Here is a 21570-nt window from a genome sequence, read left to right on the forward strand (position 1 = left end):
ACGTCAATATCCTGCGACAGTGAGACGCGACACGGGGCAAAATGGCTGCCGAAGACGCGAAGAAGCGTGGTCTCGAACATTTGGACGAATATGAACCAAAGCGTGCCAAACATCTCCGCAGCCTGCACGATCGCATGGTGGATAGGCGACTAATTGTTATTTTGGAGGGTGCCTCGTTAGAGAGCGTTAAGGTAAAACTGCGGCCATGTCAGAAAGTTGGTTGTTGAAGTAAAAAGTAATATTCTTGTTAAGGTTTAACAAATTGATTCTCTGAATTAAAATCACGGCTTGTGAAAATTGTTTTATTTTTGTGTTTTATCTTATGAATGATTGCTGCTAAATGTGTTTCTAAAAAATGTAGGTTGGGAAAACCTTTGAGTTGTTGAACTGCGACCAACACAAAAACATCATCATCAAAACTGGAAGAGATCCAGGACACATTCGGCCAGATATAACACACCAGGTAATCACTTAACTTCTAAACACTTGCCTATCATCATTATTTGACAATACCAACATCCATCCCTCCATTAGTGTCTCCTCATGTTGATGGACAGTCCACTGAACAGAGCAGGCCTCCTACAAGTTTATGTTCATACAGAAAAGAAAGCTTTAATAGAAATCAACCCACAGACACGCATTCCAAGAACCTTTCCACGATTCTGCGGCCTTATGGGTAAAAAAACTACATCAATACTCTTTCCATGTTGACTTTTGATTCCTAATCAGGTTAAACTGTCCACTTTCAGTCCAGTTACTTCACAAGCTGAGCGTTCGTGCATCCGACGGTCCTCAAAAGCTCCTCAGATTGATCAAAAATCCTGTTTCGGACCACTTGCCCCCTGGCTGTCCACGTATAGGCACCTCCTTCTCCTCCGGAGAGGCAATCTGCCCCCGCACGGTGGTACCCGAGGGCCCGGCCACCGTGGTGATCGGAGCGTTTGCGCATGGAGCGGTGAGTATTGTCCGCCACGCCCCCTCCACATCTACAGTCCACCATCTTATATTCATTGTGTTGTTGTTGTTTTTTGTGACAGGTCAACGTTGACTACACAGACAAAACCGTGTCCATCAGTAACTACCCGCTGTCCGCCGCACTCACCTGTGCCAAGATGTGTTCAGCCTTTGAGGAAGTTTGGGGGGTGTTGTGATGTTACGCCGGTCCACCGTTGAGCGGACATGACCTCCTCCTATAAACTAGGATTCCTACACATGGACAATATATGTATCCTATTTTGGATGATTGTTATTACGACATATTAGCTAGCATATTAATTTGTATTTTCAATAAAGGCATTAAATGTCGATGGATTAAGTCTCTTGTACTGGGAATGACTATCAACTATTTGACTAGTACACCATTTTTTAAAAAAAATAATCCTGTAAAATTACTACCACTTTTCCATGCATTTGTTTTTAATCCACTGCTTTTTTTAGATCCTAAATAGTGGTATTTTATCCATATTTGTCATGTATTTTCACCACAATTTTTCATTGGACCATTGCAGTTTATTTTAAAACATAACTGCATTTGATATAACACTCAAACAAGACTTATGTACAAAAATATCTTACATATGTGCCTTTAACCATACACACATTCAGCATCCATTCCATGAATATTGCTGAGTTGTTTTGAGGCATTGCAGGTTTGTGGGACAAAGACGTGATTTGGCGCAAATGGCTGTGATGATAAACGAAGGTTCCATTGGCATCAAGTGGTGATATCGGTCGGCGTCACAGTTGGCCTGTAGGGAGAGAACTTGGAAAGAAATAAGGGAAATCGTATAAATCCTGATGTAAAATGTCTGAGAAGAAGTACCTGAGAGAAAGCCATGAAAAACAGACGGGTAAGGGAGAATCCTGATATGGACATGTCTGCTGGTTTCTTATTCAGACTCTTCTGATATGCCTTTAATCAAGAAAAAAAATGCTGTTTTATCCAGAATATAAGGCATTATACATCACACCCATTAAATTATATGTAATTCACATGTAGTTTGTGTTGATTTATTTTTCCTGAGATTACAACAATAACAAAAAACTGAATGACACTTTAAAAATACTAAATAACCAAAATTACCATTAATCTGTGAATGACTGATAGCTTTTTGCCAATAAAATGTATGACAGGTTCTTTTTTTATCTATTTTAAAGACTACTAAATCCCAGAATTATCTCAGTATCATGCATTTGTATAGTAAATATCAGAAAAATTCAGATTATCTGACCTCCAAGGCTATCTGCAGTGCCAAATACTGCACCGAGACTTCCTGCTGCTGAGCCGCAGACAGCGAGACCTCGCCGCCATCTTTACGAGTCACGACACGGTATCGCGACCACACACACTGGCCTATGGTGCGTACCATCTCACTCTGGGAGTAAACTACAAAACAGCGCAACTGTAAACCATAAACACAGCATGAAAATGACCAAGCAAAGTTATCTTACTGTCAGGTAGGAGCTCGTGAAGGAGATCTTTGGCCAAAAGGAAACCTAAGACGCCGTAATTCATAGCCCTGTTGAATAAAGTAAAGTCAAGTTTTGCTAACGTGCGTGTATATCGATGGTTATTTCCTACCTGGGATACGTGGGATGGAAAAAAGGTGGGATAAAAATCCCCATAGGAACAATCAACTCATTTCCCAGGAGAGATAACGAGACAGCTAGACTTAAAAAGAAAAGAATAACACCAATGTTTTTGTTTTAATGTACACACGCTACATCCATGTTGAACTTACATGTCAGTGTCATCGTTGTCGTCGCGCAACAGTCGACTCCGTCGCTTTTGTAAAAAAGCAAGCAGTTCAAGGTAGTTGGAGAAGAAGCTTTGAATGCTAATAGACACCTGAGATAAAATATAAATGTTTTAGGGGCACCTCCATTTTAGTTTACAGTCTATTTGGGGAATGACTTTACCTCCGAATAAAGGAGGTCAAGCTCAGCCTTGCCGGAATTTTCTTTTGGAGTCATAATTCTTGGAGTTACAGACTCAACCTGAAAGCAGAAAAGTCATTAGTTAAGCCAAGTGTCATGTTCAAAAGGCAAACTCTTGTCCTAAATCACCTTATTCATAACAATGTGAAGAGCCTTGTCGTCACCCCACTTGAGTTCTCTCAAATGCGACTGGAGGGAAGACAGCGTATTTGCAACAATCTCCTCCGCCTGTCAGACAACGAAAACATTCTTCTGAACCACAAACTCATAACGTCTACGCTAGGGGTGTCCAACTCAGTTCATGCCAACTATAGCTAATGTGGGCCAGCTTATTTTTGGGCAAAAAAGTGAACCTACTGTATTTTGCTGTTTATTATACCCAGGTATATTAAATGGCAGGGGTATATTAAATGGCGCACAAACGCGAGGCTCAAAAAAGCAAAAATCATTTAATATACCTGTGTATATTAAATGGCAAAATACGGCACTGGCTAGAGGGGTAAATCAACAAATTCCCAGTCAAAACGGATTGGACACCTAGCATCGTCAATGGCAATAAAAGATCACCATGCAAAGACACTTTAAGTGAATTGGACATCTATTGTTGTCAATGGCAGGCAAGAATTTCATTTTGGATAATTTCCTTGCCATTCTACAGTACTAAAAAGGCCTTTTCTTGTAAATTTTGGATAATTTTCTATTGGTTTTGGGAATTTTCGGACTGATTTCTCTTCGTGGGCCACTCTCTGCTCATTTTGGACCCACGACCCATAAGTTTGACACCCCTTGTCAACACATTGTCCTCTCACCTCCAAGCCGGCGACATTTTCTCTAAACAGATGCCCCAGAACATCGTCGAAACCTCGCTCGGTTTCCGTCACGCATCGTTTCCAGCGAGGTGCGGCCGTAAAAAGTTCCACTGGAACGTCCGTTTTGGTTCGAAGATCCCCCTGCCTCAGCCTGGTGTGGCCCACCGCCACCGACAAATTGTTGGTCAACTTTGAGAATCTGGAGTCCAGGGCGGGTAGGACAGTGTGCAGTAAGTTGAGAACCATAAAAGTGTGGAGGGGGCTGTGGAGAAGAATGGAGAGGTGAAGAAATGGAAGCACTTTCGGGATTCTACATTGAGGATCACTTACAGTACCTGGTGCTCAATTCATTCCCGGTTGTTATATTTGTGATGATGTTGGACATCTGCACCACGTAAGGGAGGTTGTGCAGGAGGATGTGCTCGTCTTCGGTCAGAGGCTCTGGATGGAACACAGCCCGAAGGCAATACAACCAGTCGATAGCCGGAGCCTTATGCTGTGGATAAGCACAAGGTCATTCAAGTATTTTTGTATGACAAATATGCATGAGGGTAGAAGTTGCAATTTTTTGGGGGGGGCGTTTTTTTTTTAAATTTAATTGAGGAGAAACTAAGAATAAACAATATACATGGTGATGTAATAGTAAAAAATGGCAATAGTAGACAATCTAAGATAAGATTTTTTTTCATAACTATAGCCTAAAGAACACAATGGGAGTTCAAAATAGGATATATGATAGCAATAGACGTCCAATCCATTTGAACTGACAAGAAAAAAAATAAAGTTATTTTACAAGGATAAAGTTATGTTATGTGTCTTCATGTAATATAACAAGATTAAACTTGTCGACAAATAATCAAAATATTATTACAATAAAATTATACTTTGTAAAATTACAAGAAAAAAATGTAGTATCACATTACTTTGGAATATATAAGATTTTTTTAGATCAAAAAAAGTTTATTCATCCATCAGGACTCTAAACTTGCGGTAGCACGACACACAATCCCTTCTGTGTAATAACTTTGGGGTGAGGTAACATGAAAAGACATTGGGCAGTGATCTGACTCCTTCTGGCTGACTGAAGGTAAGTGAGGAGACAGTGAACTCTGTCCAATTAATATTATTATTAATCAAGATGAATAACAAGATGTATATCTAGAATTGTTATTCAAATTTTACCATACAACATGAAGTCTGGCCATCAATCCAAAAAAAAAGGTATACAATCCATTCTTTAACTTAAAAACGTCATCTGACATCTCATTGACTTTTACCTGCAGCTCTTTGATGGTCAACCGGCGATAAAGCTGCCCTCTGTTCCGGCGATGGCTCAAAGGCGCCACGGTCAGAGCCAGCCGTGAAGACAACGAGAGGAACGGGCCCACGTGAATCATGACCTGGTCTGGCGGTGCCCCTAACAGCAAAAGGTGGCTTTTGCAGGAGTCTAAAAAAAGATGTACCGTCTACACCAGGACAAAGTGCAAATGAGTGAGAAGCACCACAGCGGGGATACTCGCAATCAAAACCCACCTCTCTTATGACTTCGGATTTCTCCGTGTCGCGGTTCCATTCGATTGGGACCACCAGGTCGGGCTGATCAATCTGTCGGCAGGGCGGAAGCGTCAACGCGGCCGTCCTTGTGGCAACGTGTTTCGAAGACTGACCTGTATGTAACGTTTGGACCTCTTGCCGGACGTGTGGGTGGGGTCTTCCCCAACGTAGACGTTGAAAAAAGGAAAGGTGGCATAGTCGCTCATTAGCACGCTTAAGGTGGAATTGAAGTCGGTCTTGTTCCATTGGCCGGAAACAGACCAACCTCCAAGCTGAAACAACAGTGTCAACAAGTCTAAATGTACAAGGTTTATAAACATTTAATGTTTGTGTTTTCACAGCCAGTTTTCACACTTGAAATGAATTGAATGTCAATCATTGTCAATGGTGGGAAATGAGTGGATAACAAATATTTTCTTAATTTTGAAGTGTGTAGTTTCTATCTGGGGAAAAGTAGTCGATATACACATTTTTAAGTGATTGTGATGTCACAACCAGAATTGATGATCATGCTTAGCTTTCTAGTTCTGCGCTGGTGTTTGAAGAAATAATATCTCTAAAAGTATCTGGGACAACGATCAGTATGTCAAATTGGACACGTTTTATGGACTTACTTTGTGAATTAGTCCAAGGAAAGGCTCCACTCCAGTGAGATCCAGGGATTTGGTGTCCATACAAGTGCGGTAGAAGTCTTTAGCTTTCTTCATAGATGAACTGGCAAGCTTGTCATTTGATTCTAAAAATTGAAATTTGCATTAAAATACAACTTATATCACAAACTAAACTGGCAAAAGGCTTACCGCAACCATTCGATCGGTCTATGACCCTCAGTGGGAGGCCAAAGGTAAAAAAAATCCTCACCCAAAATCTCCCTCAGATACTGCAAAAGCTCAGTTCTACGGTCCAATGTCCTCTTCTCTTTGACACCTCTTCTGGTTTTGCCTTGGACATCAGGCCTATCCGGTTCGCACGAAGACAGGAAGTAGTCACAAGGGTGCGTGAAGGGGTCCGCCGACATAGAGAGATGGACCGAAGCTCTCTGGCAGGCAGGAGAGTCACAAGGGCTGACTACGAAAAGGAGTAGAATTTAAGCAATTGGCCATAGCGGCGTTTACGGCAATTCTTATGTTTTGGTGCCCACCGATGACTTTCTGGTTCTGCTTCCCACGACCAAGAGATTGACGTATGTAGTAAACCATCCCGAGAAAAGCCGCGCACAAGCAGAAACACGCAATGAAGACAGAAAGCGTACACCTGCGTTTCGGCAAAGCTGTTTTTCTTCGCTCAGTTCGTTCATCATGCGCTTCGTGAAGCTCCAGTTGGGTCTCGACTCGGTCTTGAGTGGGGGGATTCAGCTGAAACAAAGCTTGGGGGTGAAGCCCTTTCTCGGGTTCTGGCTGTGATCAATATGAAACAACATAATCCTTTATCCATGCTTACATTCTAAAATTTGTTCTTAGACCATGTATCAGAAGACATACGAAAAACCAACAAATAACATTGACCAAATTTGAAAAAAACAGTGACATACAGAATATTTTGCATGTTACCTCAAGCCTTGTTGGAGTTCCACTCATTCTTAGTGTTTGAAGGTCTTGCCCTGTTTCTGTGGTGCAGTAGTCCATCTTTTACATCTGACGACCCCTCGGTGCATGTTTCAAGTATGGAAACCCCACCTCCTCCGTCACACAGCTGTCATCTCAGCTCTTTATCTACTGCTATCACTCTCTTTCTTCTTCTGCCGTACCGATAAACCCAGAAAACCAACTATCCTGGTTATATAAATAACAGACAGTGTATTTAGATCCCGGTCTGGTCTATTCAAAATGCATTATAATGGCTAACAAATTAAGTTCCAATTTGTAACACTTAAGAGTCCCACTTTGTAAACAGCAAAAGGTTGAAAAGTCAATATTGGGAGCAATAAATCCAAGCCCAATCAATTGCTTTGGATTATTTTCACACTGCATTAAGCGTAAACAAATTACAGAACGTAAACATTTGAAGATTGACAGAAATGCTGTCGTCATTATCAGTGACAGACATGGCTGCCGGCGACTGATAAAGGACGTGTCGGGTCCGTGAATGGCGTGGTGCATTTTTGTCATCAAAAAGGGGAGGTGAAACACATACTTGTGGACATTTGGAGTAATAACTGACTCACTACTGTTGACAGTGACAGATGTTAAATCCATGGCTGACGTTGAATGGCAGTTTTACCAAGATGGACATGCACAACCTGTTGAAGGGAGTATGGAGAAGTGATCACATGACTGAGTACTTCAAAACCTGTGGTGTAAAAATGTGGAAAAAGTGGTCTGGATATACCTCAGAAGAAAAAAGTCATACCTGAGTGAAGTTGAAGTCGCAGGAAAACTGTGAAAAAAGGGCATGGCTTAATAATCTGGAAAATATGGTCCACAAATTCACTAAAATGACTCTGAAAGAGTTCTAAAGTATTCAAAATGTGAGGGTCAACTCCAATTTTTCCATCATTAATGGTAGAAAAATGGTGGAGAGAACCAAAAAAAAAAAAATTGATTCATCCCACAACATTTAATTCATTTATTGTTGGGAAATAGGGCCAAATCTTTCCAACACAAAATACATATCAAACAGCTGTTTATATAAAAAGTAATACAAAAAAGGACAAGGCAACATCACACCGGATAAATGCAGGCATTGTCTATTGTATATTGGATCACGCAAAGGCATGTAAAGCGGTTGGTGCCGAAGACCGTGTAGTATTGTAATACTTGGAAAGAAAAGAAAAAAAAAAAACAGCACCTACAATATACACAGCGAGCATGCAACGCTGAGTGGCTATTGTTTCCTTGGTGTCGATTTAAATTGTCCTAAGTAACCTAGCTTCCATTTCAAGGGAGCATCTGAGTTCAAGCGTGAAAAGGCACAATGCCAGACATACAGTATGTAAAGAAATACATTACCATAAAAGAATACAGAAGTAAAAAAAAAAGTGACTCATGGCAGAAAAATGGAAGTGTTTACTCTAACCTCAAGAATTTTAAAGTCAACAGGGCTCATAAAGTAAGTAAATGATGCTCCAAAAAAGTTCCGACCACTTCCATTAAACAGCTAAAAAATTTGGTCATTATGCTCAAACATTTAAAAAAAAACTTGTATATATTATATTAGGTAAAGCGAAGAAGTTCAGATAAAATGGAACAGAATGATGGCGCCTATGAACTTTTAAGACAAAATGACACTGGCATTATTAAAAAGGATTTATAAATCACATACTGTGTGTAAAAGGTCCTATTTGGAGGCAAGCTGGTGACATTGTTAGCTACATGAAGTGATTTCCATAGTAAAATCCATAGTGGTAAAGCTCTAACGACTCTTTGTTCGCATTTTGAGAAGCCATAGAGCATGCGTTAAATATTTAACTCTGTTCTTAATACGATAATACGCATTATTGTCCGGCAGAATGCTTTTTGATCGTAGTGGTCTGTGCAAGATTTGCGGGACATTTGATTCGATTTTTTACCAGCCTAAACATACAACAAGACGTCTAAAGAGATCTATGGCAGTGCAGTACATTACTTCTGCACTAAAGTGGATCGAACGAAGGAACAAACGGCGGTACGGCATGCAAAACGCAACCCTTTCTCCGGGTGGGACATTAACACGGAACACTGAATAAAAAGCCCTGTATGGAACCTGTGCTTTAAAGATTTGGTTCAGATTGAAGTGGGAGGGGAGAGTGGAAGTTGACTGCTCTGTCTTAATTGGCTCGCTTGCCATGGCACTTCAAACATAAGATACGGCCATCCAATGGGTAGCAACCGTTTTCATCCGCTTCGATGGATAGCGGGCGAGCGCAGTCCTGCAAAAAAAAACAAATAAACTTTATGTTGGTGGTTCCAGGATTATCAATGACTATACAGTAACAAATGAGGATGTCAGTAATACTTAAAATCAATAAATTGAGATGTTTTTTTTTCAGGAAATTTGATCCAAAATAACACTATCCGAAATCTAGAAACTCATTGGAAATCATAGGAGAAGTCTATAAGCTGTAATTTTGGCAAAATGAAGATCCACTTAATATCTTCCTTCCTCTTTCGATACCCTATATAATTTGGTTTATTTTCTCATAATCCAAAAACTTGGTTTCACTTCTGAAATATTCCTCTATCTATATGCCTTAATTTGAAAATTTCCAAATGAAGTTGTCGCCAATTTCTAAATGAAAATAATCGTAAAGAATCTTACTTCGCAGCGGTAACACTTGAGGTGGAAGTTCTTGTCGAGAGCCACCACCCTGACCGTCTCCTCACTGCCCGGTGCCGGAATGATGGGCTCATTGCAGCTGACGCACAGCGGAGAGAAACGCCTGCAACGAATGACAACACATGTCAACTTTGTCCTATATTCACAACAACATATGACATTTGCAATGTATGAATTATCACCTGTGGTAATCCTGGACACAGTAAGGATTATTGTTGTCGTCCGTGATGAAGGGCGCCCCTTCCAGTATGCAGGAGCAGGTGCTGCATCGGAAACATTGGGAATGGAAACACTGACCCACCGCCTTGAGAACGCGGTCTGTGATCCTCTCCCCGCATCGGGAGCACACCGCCAGGGAATTCTAAAAGGGAACGACATAGATCTTGAAGATCCACAACAAAAAAGTAAGGCCTCCCTGACGGCTTGCGCCGGCTGGTCTACTCACCACGTAGCATTCCTCGCATTCGGGAGCGCCATTCCTGTCGTAGAACTGCATGCCCTGCAGGGGGCGATGGCATGTAACGCAACAGAAGCAGTTGGAGTGGAAAAGTTTCTCCATGGCTCGCACTGCCGGCTGAGTGCGGGACAGTGCCTCGCCGCATTTGCCGCAAAGGTCTAAAATGACAGAAGTGGAAAGGGATTCATTTGTTGCTGTGGAAGGCCCAATTTAAATGGATTGGACGTCCACGTTAGCCAAGGAAGTAAATAAATACCGGTGGTGGTGGCTGGGCCGACAGGTGGGTGGGCGTCCATGTTTTTAATGAAGTCCTTGGTCATTCTCTCCAGTTCTTCCACTTCCCTCATATTGAGTGCTACTCCTCCTCCTGAGGTTAACACTGGACCAGGAGGTGATGATGGCTATACACACACACACACACAGTCAATTGTTATTATTTGTCTATCAAGTGAAGAGTGAGTGAGTTACCTATGACTACAAACATGTATTAAGTATTGCTTTAATTTGCCAGACAAGAAAAACATGCTAAATCCAAGCTGCAAATAATAGGTAGCATATTTTCAGGACTATAATTTGCACTTTTTTATAATTATAGTGGACTAGCAATTTATACTCATTTGCACTCTTGCAATAAGGGTGGGCAATAGAACGAGTATTGATAAAATGTCTGCCTACTCTAAAAGTGTCCATTTTCAGGAAATATTGGCCTTTATTTAACTTTATTTTTTCGATTTTACTTTTTTATTTGTATTCTTTATAAAAACAAGATTTTTTTTGCTGGAATGCACCTGATAAGTGTTGTTTTTGCCTTTGGTCAAATATTGCTTGGATAACAATACTTTTTTTAAATGCTTTTGATTGTCTAAATGATCACAGAGTAAAACAACACAATTTGTAGCAGCTTAGTAAACATACCGTAGATGCAGGAGGAGATTTCATTGGCTGATTGAAGGAAGATGGCGGAGGGGGTGTTATAGTTTTAGCTTTTGGAGGAGGTACAGCCACAGGTGTCTTTTCATTCAGACTGACAAACTGAGGACTCTTCACATGATCCCCGGCAATGTTGTTGGGTGTGGTAGCGGCAGGTGCCGGTGGAGAGGATGGAACTGGGGGGAAAGTGGTGGGTCCCGACAGGGTAGTGCTTTTCTGAACACTGCTGCTGGAATTTGGAGTCTGGATTAGGTTTTGGTTGAGTTTTTTCGCAAGGGATGAAGACGAGGTTGTTAGCCGCGCTCCGAATGGTGACTTTGCCACCGGTGGCGGGGGGGAGTTGTGGTTAGCCTGTCGGTTGGTTCTGGCTTTCAACTCCTCTGCCCAAGGAGCGGGAGGGGGACGATCTCCCATTTCGGGAGGTGGGAGGAAAGAGAGAGTTGGCTTTGGGGCTGTGGGTGGGGGGGCCATTGGTTTGGTGTTTTGCACTGAAGAATACTGGTTTGGCAACTGAAATAGAAAATAAAAGTCAATAAAGCCTTCAGTTCAGGTAGTAACAATATTCATATTTTTTTTAAATGCTAGTGGATCATTTAGAAATGAAGCCTTTATTTTTCAGTTTTGTTTTACCTCCATATTCATCAATGATAGATAACTATTACAATCTTGATTGTCTTAGCTTACAGAACAATGATAAATTTCTTTAGCTAGCAGTATTTGCTCACGAAAGGGACAAAGAAAGGCCAAGTATTTAAAAAAAAACAACAACATAAATTTGTCCTCCCTATTCTTCTGGAAAACTGATTCACTGCATTCTTCTACAATGTTAACAGGTTTACAGTAAACGTGTTGTTTTTGGACATTTTTTATTGATTATTCATATTTGAAAGTGTTTATTAAAAAAATCCCCAGTTTAGATAAAGGTCGTTGAAAAAGATACTTTTCTAAAATTCGATTTGAATCTAATTGGAATTAGTCATTTTCTATTTTACAGTCATTAGCATTTGTATTAAAAAATACTGTTATTTACATTTTAAAAAGGACAGATATAAAATGCAATGTCCTCCAATTCTGGAACAACTTCACTATCCACCAAAGGAAGGTCATAAAGGCACCAAGACTCAAAAGCTCTGACTGATGTGCTTGTATAAGCCAAAAAATACATGTTTGGATCTTATAAACAGTGTTTGAGCTTTTTAGCATTTATTTAGCAGATTAGCAGCAAATATTATTGCCTCATGCTCTCGAATCTCCCACTCGGTCTAAACACGCTCCATTTATGGCCGTGTGGCGGCACATTCGGGCTCCATCACGCTCTCACGCTTCACTCGGTGTGCAATTCTCTCTGCAAGAGTCACCTCTTTTTTTTTCATTGTTTTTTTTTTTTTGGCGGTCTTTGCCAGGCCAATGTGCTGTGTATGCAGTTCACTTCTCATTGAGCTTTCCACCTGAACTGAGACTCAGAAAGCCAGACATGGCACAACTCCAAATTATTTCCACTGCCCGACCCTTCTTTGTTTTGCTTCCTTCCTTCCTGGGTCTAAATCATCCCTAGTCTCATCATTATCACGAGTTGGGTAAAATCCTGGCACTTTTTCAACGCTCCATGTTTAGTAAAAGTTTCTAACATCTCTTCTACTTCAGTACCTTCGGATTGAAGGGCCCTCGCGTCTCCATTTCGGAAAGCATGTTTGTCAGAGAGTCGATTTGCTTATCCAGGCTTGTTTGCTTGGTCAGAGCCCTCTGCCAGAGAAACATGTAAAAAAATGGAGAAAAAAACACAAAGAAAGGATGACAAATGGATACAAGAAGCGATCATATGTCATTATTGGGAGGCTAAATTAATTTATTGACTGCCATTAACAATAGACATCTAATCTATCTAATTGCACTCCTTATTGACACTGCGGCTAAAAATATGATGCACCGTATAGTTGTGAAAATATGGTAATGTGATGTTTTCCCTATCAAAAATAATGTATTATATAAATATGGTGTCGTCTTTGAATTCTGATTGGCCCAATTTCCCGGATAAGGCAGCCCGGTGGTTAGCAGAGACAGCTGGGATTGGCTCCAGCACCCCCTGCGACCCTAATGAGGATAAAGCGGTTCAGAAAATGAGATGAGTGATCAGATTAAGGACATCTATACTTACAAATTCATCCATTATCTAACTGTCACTCTTGACTGCCTGAGCATTTAACAGAAATATTGCTGAAAAATGCTTAGCATAAATAAATCTAACCTCACTGACAGCAATCAAAGTATATGAAAACTATTAATGACCGCAAATCACAGTTATGCTCATGAATGATTCATATAATTAGTGGTTACAGTTGCACGGCAACAAAGATGTTCCCACTGATAACTAAGGAGATGAAGACATCCAAATCCAATCAACAGAGTTCAGATATGCTCTATTTGCCTTTTTGTCATTGAACTATTGACTTCATTTGAATGTTTTAGACTTTCAGATTTTTTGCCTCTATTTATTCATTCTTTAAAATGAACTATATTACTATTTTTATTGCTCTCCTATGATTTGACTGTTAATTTTTCACACATTCTCAAACATTGATGAGTTAACTATTTTTGTATTTTTATTCAAGCATATTTTTTAAATTAAGACAATTACGATATAAAAAGCAATGTTGGCTTTTTTAGTCATTAGAAAAATATGGAGCAGAGTTAATGTCCTGTCATGTAAATTTATTGTGTTTTCCAGACATTTGTAAGTCAAATAAAAAGAGTATTATGATATTTAAAAAATAAAAGGTAGGAAATATAAATATAAACATGAGCATATTTACGATTATGAGCACAAATATTATGCTAGCAGCCCGGGGGCAAGATCTGGCCAGCCACAACATTCTTTTAGTGGCTTGCAAAAGCAAATCATGTGCAGTGACCTTATGTTACTTTCTAAAATAATAACATTGTGGATGCTTATCACTTTAAAAAAAAAACAGTATACATAACTAAATGTCCTATAATATATTTACTGGCTTCTAATTTTAAGGCAGTTTTGTTTTGTATATGGAACAATGTGATTTTCATTTTTCGTTCCATTTCAAGTATGCAGACAATTTTACAGATGCCTAACTGACAGTAGAAACTTTTTTAAAGGTTAAAATGCTCTAAAATGGCAGACAATAAAAATGACTGGCTTACCTGAGAATTCCCACCAGCGCTGGAATAACCAGTAGCAGCAGCAGCGGTTGCGGCGGCGGGTGGGGGCGGTGGTGGGGGAGGGGGGACGGGAAAGCTTGCCAAACGGGCACTCTCCTCGGGTGCGGCGGGAAGGGGAAGGTCATCTGCTACAGGTGGCGGGGCTGGAAAGGCCGGCGGGGGGGCGTCCGAAGCCATGGGTGTGATTTGGCATTCGGGGGGAGGGGCCGGCAATTCGTCATCCATTGGAGGTGGAGGAGGTGGGGGTGGGAAATCTGGGGACAATATGGAAGCTTGTTTGGTTACACTAAAATCTAAATCATATGCAGAATGACAACAAGCAAGTTCAAGGGCACAAGCATGTGGCATCTGAAAATAGATATGGGAGTTTTGTGGCTTGTGTAGGTTCCAATCCCAGAGATGTTAGCAAGCCCAAATTAATCTACCGTACTCGCATATAAGCCGTATTTGTCGCCCAAAAAATATGACTGAATCGGAGGTGTGGCTTGAATACGGAAGACAATGTGGAGGGTACGGTTATTTATTTCAAGTTAGAGAAAAGATAAACAGATAAAAGGATAACCAAAATTTATTTTGACGTCTATGAATTTGACATCTCATTAACTTGTGCCCGCCATTGCTCACTCTGGGCGCCGCCATCCATGGGGATGACAAACTAGACCACTATGGACGCACTTCCTTGTTGTACTGTTCATGTGACTTCCTTTTTGAACTTCCGTCGTAACGTGCAATTCAGCAGACGATCCTTTCGATTTATAAAGTAGCTCAGAAATACTACGTGCAATATTTTTCATAAGATTTTCCCTTCAAAGTAACATTTGTACTCCCTATTAAAACCATGAATATGGAGGTAAAAACGTGAATCAGGGGGGGCTTATACGTGAGAAATTGACAAAGTCAACGATTTTAAAGCAATTTTAAGGGTACAGGTTATACGCAGAGGTGGCTAATATGCAAGAAAATATGGTAATTGTGGAGTGGATTGTCAAGAAAATGTCAACTACCATCAATGAGCGAAGGAGGCGGCGGCGGCATATCGCCAACACGTCCGATCACGCCCGTGCCCACGGGCGTCGGTGACGGCGCCGAGGGCGGAGTCATGCTCTTGGGCCGTGGCGGGGCGACCGAAGCAAACTTCTTGGGCTGGTTGTAGAAGGACGGCGTTGTGACTTTGAAGTTAAGTGAGGACGTCACCATGACTGGTTTGCTACTACTGGAACTCTCCATCTTCTAAAAAGTAGACCTGAGGATAAATGGACATCATTTTTAGATATAGAGCCAGAAAGGGACAAGAAAACAAATGAATATGGCAAATTGTATTGAATTAAATTAGACTATCAGCACAGAGCGGATGTGAACCCTACTGAAGATAGATAGTAACACCTTATAATATTTTTCACCATGCTGTTGTTGAAGGTGACATCAATCATTGTCCCAGTTGGGACGCTTGTTTTGTACAGCTAACATTACCCTGCGAGGTGAGTCCAAAAAGTGGGTCAAATCAAATATTTACCTCACAAGTGCATGATGTTAAACACGGTTAGAATTACCGCTGTGTCTTAAGAGAAATTCCATGCGGTCTCAAAACTGACCTTTCGTTAAAAGGTTCGTTGTTTCCCTCACGCAAAAAAAAAATGTCTACACACATGAGCAGTCATGACTCTTCTATAACGCTCTGTTCTAATCATTTGTGTCATCTGATGAGGAGTTGTCACATTCCTCTGTGTTTAAATCTCTTCGACAGCAATGACTTTAACCTGAAGAACACCGATAAGAACATTTGAGTATATCATTTGCATTTTTTTCTAACCACGCACAAGCTATGCTTCAAGTTCTGACATGACAAAACACCAAAGAGCTTTAAAAAGTATTGTAGAATCAGTTTCCCTAATTGAAACCACACCCCATTTTGACTTGGTAAATCTCCCCTTCTTACCAAAACTATCAAAGTTGCCATTTCCATGATACACAACATAATCTATTATAAAGTCGAAATACACATTGATTCAAATGCAAATAGTATAAAAAATGAATTTGAAAATCATACATTTAAAAGCCTTACTGGGCTTACTGTTGCCTTATTTACACACAAAAAACAATGTAAAATGTGCCTTAAGTATGTTTGGGTTCTGAACCCCCCCCCAAAATAGTTGACCCATCTACACAAATGATTTTCTTTCATTTATATGTCTGGAGTTCTCTTCGTTAGTAGTTTTTGTAGTAAATAGTTCATTTTATGAACTAACGAATGAGAACCAAATACAGCCATTTCTAGTCTTTACTGTGTCAAGGTTTATCATATTGCATTAAAATGTATCCAACTATGTTGTAACATAAAAATGCCACTCCTTTAAATGAAAATAATTATTTTTTTTAAGTAGTCTCAAAGAGGAAGTGAAAGTGACACGACCCATGTTATAATTTCCCTCTGATCAACCATCTGTAAATACTACAGAGAATTGGGGCTTGTTCAAACATGCCCAAAAAATATTTAAAAAATAATAATATCATCAGTAAAACCTGACATCGCCTTGCTTCCATTTTGCTCCCATTTTACAACCTTGTCCTCCTGTAAATAAAACCCTCAAATAGAAACACCTGTATGAACGTGTCGGCGGCGCTAGAAGTAAAATCCTTATGTAAAACAAAAATAATCAGTTGCAGCCATGTTCAAGTGGCAACAGCTGGCTCTTAACAAAATGAGATGGACTGCATAATACAGGGTGACACAAGTGGGTACAAAATTTGCACTTGCAATACCTTGTTTCCAGGAGACCAGCGCCTGTAGTACTCTCCATAATTGATGCCAATTGACGGTGCTAACAGGTCGCATGTGTTTCTTGGTACGATCCCGAAGGGGTTTATACGACGCTGACATCAACTCCAACCTCGGCCCCAAGGCTGACTAGCTAATCTGTCTTGAAACTTGATCCCCAAGATGTGAGCGAGACCCTTTGCGGTGGGGAGAAATGTTGCATTACAGCACAATGACATCACCTTCTGTGCAGTTTTGTCTCCCCCCCCAAAAAAAACGCAACGGCGCTCCATCTGTGCTGACTTAAGCTTCGCAATACCCAAATGAGGACTCTGGCTACGGCTAATCTGTGCCATATTGTTTTTATATGTTCTTCATCCCACAGTTTCCTAGTCACTTGAAGTCAAAGACGTCACTTGTGGCGTGATACTATCGTTGCCCTCTTGAAGTTGACAACATCACCAAGTTTTACCGCAATGCTGTAGCCCAAAATTACCAGGTTTAAGTAGGCTAGCTATGACATACTTTTGACATGAGCGAATTGCTAGGTCACGTACGAGGGAAGTGTGTTAATACATTGCTATTACCATGAAGGAGCTAAAAGAAGCTGAGACGCTTTACTTCATATCTGCATAATTATTGCGACTTACGTACTTTGAATAACAATAGTCAGCACTTTATGATCCCACGTGGCGTTTAGGCAAAGAAAACTGCTTCCAGGCATGTCTTTTTTAGTTTAATTCTGTGATGTCTCAGTTTCAGTTGAATGCTCAGATCAATGAGATGAGGGAGAGGAGTTTTTTTTTTTTTTTTTTAAAGGATTAGAAGTCTTGTGGTTTAATTCCTAAGCTACTTTTGGGGCATACGATGTAGCTTGACTTAGTAATTAGGTAAAGGGAAATGGAACAATAAGAGGGACAGTGAAGGTTAGGTGCGTTGGAGACAAGGTCAGTGAGATAATTAAAATATTTTATATATAGATAAATATTTTTAAACACTAGCTATGTTCACCCTTTTCCATGGTTATTATGTAGCAACAGTTGTATTCAAATAAAAAATACATAAATACAATATTGAACATCCTTTCTTAATATATGTCTAAAGAATCCGAATCCCCCATCCAAATGATCAAAACCAACCACCCATGAATCATGATGCATGATCCATTTTGTATACCGCAAGACAACGCAGCCCATCCGGTAATTTATTTCAAAATAGACAAAACGTTTCACAAAATTAATGTTAACGTCTATGAACGAAATTCAAGACAAAATAAACCGTATCTTGAGTAAAACATTAAAAAAAACTGCCATTGCTCACTCGGGGCACTGCCATCTTACCTAGAGATGACAAACTAGATCACTATGGACACACCTGATTGTACCGCTCACATGACTTCCTTTTTGAATTTGTCTATGTACTGGAATGTGCAATCCAGCAATCGATTGATACAGCAGTATCTCAGAAATACCAAGTACAATGATTTTCTAAAGATTTTCCCTTCAAGCAAACGGCTTATACGAGAGAAATTGTAAAATTCAACGATTTTAAGAGTGTGGCTTATACGTGGAGACGGCTAATAGGATAGAAAATACGGTAATTGTAAAAGTTCCTGTCACAATGTGTTGTTTTGAGACAACCTCTCTATTGTTCTGATGTAAATAGCACAAGCCCAGTCACTGGAAAGTGTGTCTAGGTCACTAATGCAGGGACAAACAAGCCTTGAGAGAAGAAATCTTACAGGTCACTAGACAGCAATTGAGCTCTCGTGCTGTGCGCCGCCCTCTGATCACGCCGAGTTGAATTATTAAAGCAAACGTTGTCACGACGCACAGTCGGGAAAAGCTAAGTTTCAACATTGTCGATAGACAAAACAGTTAAGTACACGTACTGATCTTTGGCTGTAAATAGCATCTGCGCCAGCGACTTGTCAAGGTTGCAATTAAATGAGAATTCCCCAGTAAAGCAGCTACGTGTTTAGCCATTCAAATAGTCACCACATCTTCATTTGTCTCACGCATATAGTCACGATTCATACACCATAATCCTCTCAGCGGGAAGTGCCACAATGACCTCAGACTAAACCACTACTGGTTTTGTCGCTTTAGTTTGGAAGCAACAAAGCTTTGCGTAGGGGCTTTTACCTCCAGCTACAAACAATAGTGTACATTATATAGTGTCAGCTTGTCAAAAATACAGTTAACTATATTAAATGTTGTAATTACTATTATTTTTAGCATTTTCATCAAGCTCTGAGCTTGTTAGTTAGGTCATTCACTGAAATTGTCCAAACCTGTTCCCCCAAAATATCTGGTTTATGTTAGAAAAACAAGCTAATTATTGTTTCATAGCAAATAGATGCAGACAGGTTGCATAAAAACGTGATGGCAACTTAAGTTACTCATTTCATCTAATCAGAATCCTCTACATCAAGGGTGTCAAACTTGGTCAGCTTTATTATGATTTAGATGCCAATATCGCTCATATTACTATATGATGGATTCCTCATATCACAAATAGAGGGTAAATTCTATTTTTTACTGGGAGGACCTGAAATTGCAGTCTTAATAGAATTATGTATTTAAGTGAACTCTGATAGTAAATATTCCTTCACATTTCCCCTGATTTATTCTTTATTGCTGATATAATACTTTTAAAGCATATTAGAATGTTTAATCCAAAACTAATTTTAAAGCGCAAGACAAATGAGATTCACATAAAGACAAAATATTTACTAGACCTTGGATAATGCAGAGGGAAAAAAGTGTAACCAAAACATGACAGCCTAACTATTTTATTATGTCCATTATACTCATAAAAAAAAATAGAGTCAATGGCATCACGTGGAAGGGCAGAAAATTCAGGATAATCGTATTCAATTGGCTAAAATAGTATGCACTTTGCACAAAATGGCTTCTTGAAATACTTTTTTTTCTCTCTAGAATTTCATGCCTCATTTCATCTCATTTTCTGAACCGCTTTATCCTCATTAGGGTTGTGGGGGGTGCTGTAGCCAATGCCAGCTGTCTCAACCACACACACCCATACCTAGGAGCAATTTTAGAGTGTCCAATCGGCCTACCATGCATGTTTTTGGAATGTGGCAGGAAACCAAAATACCCAAAGGAAACCTACGCAAACTCCACACAGGTGGACGTGACCTGGATTTTAACCAATGACCCCATGGTTGTGAGGCCGACACTAACCTCTTTCATGTGGGGGGGAAAAATATATATATTTTTGGGATTGACAAAATCATGTGCCGGGCCAGATCTGACCCACTCGCCTCGAGTTTGACACCACTTACCCGACATCACTTACACTGCTTTGTTCTCCACTTTGATATTTTCTCAGAGGCTTTCATGTGCAACAAAGTACACTTTAGCAACCATTGATACGAGTAGTTAATCACGTACAGGTCGATAAACTAGGTTACGACATCTATGACGTCAAACCTTTACCTTTATTGCCATCTGATAGTAATGGAATTCAAAGCTTGAGTTGGCTAACGATGCAACGCGATAATGGCCCACAACCGGATAAAAGCTTCATAAAAAAAAACAATAAAGGCAAACAGTATGCGATAGTATAAATTGGTCAATATTCTACGCGCACAGCAACGGACATTAAACATTTTTAAAAACATTTTTATGGTCGTGATCTCAACCACGGGGACCATCACTCACCTGCCCGCAATCCCAACCGGCTGTCACTCACCCAGCGACCGGTCACGTTAGCTTAGCAGCGTGGACCACCAGCACGCCCACTAAACAGCCGAAACTCGCGTAGAGCTCCACCGGGCGTCGAAACAAAAAACACTTATTTCAGATAATTCCACCAATTTTTTGAATTAAACCAAACCTGGAAATAACCGTAGCTAGCAAGCTTTGCTAACAGTCAACTTTTGCCTTTTCTTGCTAGGTCGCCGCTTCCGCATAGCCGCCCTTTTTTGTCGTCGTTGCCCAACAGCTGGCAGAGAATCCTAATCTTCTAAATGTATTAAGCACCAAACTAAAAGCAACATTCATTCAACTCCATAACATAAACAGAACATTTCTCCTATTACGCCTCCCTAATAGCGACCCCAACCCGGGTAGTAATTTAATCCATTTCATTCTTGCGTGCCACAGCTGTAAAACCCTTAACTGACAGTAGACTTGTCCTTATTAGGCAACTTATGTCAGCGTATCCCAAAAGCAGGCGAACAAAATCAACAAACCACTTCATTGTTTTGTCTAACCTTACTACAATAGGCACTCACCGTTGTGATCTAGTTAGTTGAGTGTTTTTCCCCCTTTTAACTTGGTACTCTTCTTATTTTTTTGCTGTGTTTCTCTTGTTCCAGTTGCCAGAAATGGTAAGTTGTGTCTTTCTGTCTTTGCCTGTCTGCCGTCCTTCCTCTTTCCAGCTGCTTAGACCCTCCCCCTGTGCTTTTCAGCCTGGATAAGGAATGACAGCATCCTTTCAAACAAGTTCTTTCTCGTTTGACTTTGGCTCAGGACCCTGTGTAAGTACAATGTAAACAGCACCTCACTCTCCTCTCCCTCTTTCTGACTGTGTATGAGGGGTCTAGTTATAGGCTCCTCCCCCCTGAAAGCCCCCCCACAACCACCCACTTTCTATCTGAATTCTTGCGGCATTCTTCATTCAATGACATCAACCTCTCTCTGTCTTTCCTTCTAAGG

The 21570-nt window shown here is 40.4% G+C and overlaps 3 protein-coding genes across 8 annotated transcripts in view; 1 reads left to right on the forward strand and 2 right to left on the reverse strand.

Annotated features, from left to right (window-relative positions):
- emg1 (EMG1 N1-specific pseudouridine methyltransferase) lies at positions 1-1305 on the forward strand. The gene is made up of 5 exons (XM_077721255.1): positions 1-191; positions 362-463; positions 535-676; positions 750-955; positions 1038-1305. The coding sequence occupies exons 1-5, from the start codon at positions 42-44 to the stop codon at positions 1149-1151; spliced, it is 714 nt and encodes a 237-aa protein (XP_077577381.1). The 5' UTR covers positions 1-41; the 3' UTR covers positions 1152-1305.
- On the reverse strand, positions 1270-7475 carry kel (Kell metallo-endopeptidase (Kell blood group)). Of its 3 annotated transcripts, none has more exons than XM_077721252.1 (17): positions 6851-7475; positions 6442-6655; positions 6162-6368; positions 5915-6036; positions 5414-5572; positions 5280-5351; positions 5024-5212; positions 4082-4242; positions 3747-4008; positions 3067-3165; positions 2920-2997; positions 2742-2848; positions 2582-2671; positions 2452-2519; positions 2232-2386; positions 1823-1912; positions 1270-1748 (listed from the first exon to the last, which is right to left on the reverse strand). In XM_077721252.1, exons 1-17 carry the CDS (start codon positions 6923-6925, stop codon positions 1602-1604), a joined length of 2295 nt encoding a protein of 764 aa, XP_077577378.1. In that variant the 5' UTR covers positions 6926-7475; the 3' UTR covers positions 1270-1601. The 3 variants fall into 3 exon arrangements, with proteins under 3 accessions (XP_077577378.1, XP_077577377.1, XP_077577379.1); XM_077721251.1 differs by having other exon boundaries at positions 6442-6697; XM_077721253.1 differs by having other exon boundaries at positions 1272-1748; positions 6442-6666; positions 6851-6904.
- A 375-nt stretch (positions 7476-7850) lies between these two features.
- The window catches only part of zyx (zyxin), a 41088-nt gene continuing 27368 nt past the window's right edge, over positions 7851-21570 (reverse strand). The window contains exons 1-11 of one of the 4 annotated variants that reach the window (XM_077720191.1): positions 20572-21135; positions 16891-17082; positions 15135-15373; positions 14113-14384; positions 12589-12684; positions 10927-11451; positions 10268-10412; positions 10000-10169; positions 9737-9915; positions 9537-9657; positions 7851-9147 (exon numbers count right to left, since the gene is read on the reverse strand). In XM_077720191.1, the coding sequence (XP_077576317.1) occupies positions 9046-9147; positions 9537-9657; positions 9737-9915; positions 10000-10169; positions 10268-10412; positions 10927-11451; positions 12589-12684; positions 14113-14384; positions 15135-15357 (1833 nt within the window). In that variant the 5' untranslated portion in view covers positions 15358-15373; positions 16891-17082; positions 20572-21135 and the 3' untranslated portion in view covers positions 7851-9045. The other 3 variants (XM_077720188.1, XM_077720189.1, XM_077720190.1) reach the window with 3 other exon arrangements.

This window comes from Stigmatopora nigra, chromosome 7 (genome assembly GCF_051989575.1).
Source record: "Stigmatopora nigra isolate UIUO_SnigA chromosome 7, RoL_Snig_1.1, whole genome shotgun sequence".
Classification (NCBI taxonomy): domain Eukaryota; kingdom Metazoa; phylum Chordata; class Actinopteri; order Syngnathiformes; family Syngnathidae; genus Stigmatopora; species Stigmatopora nigra.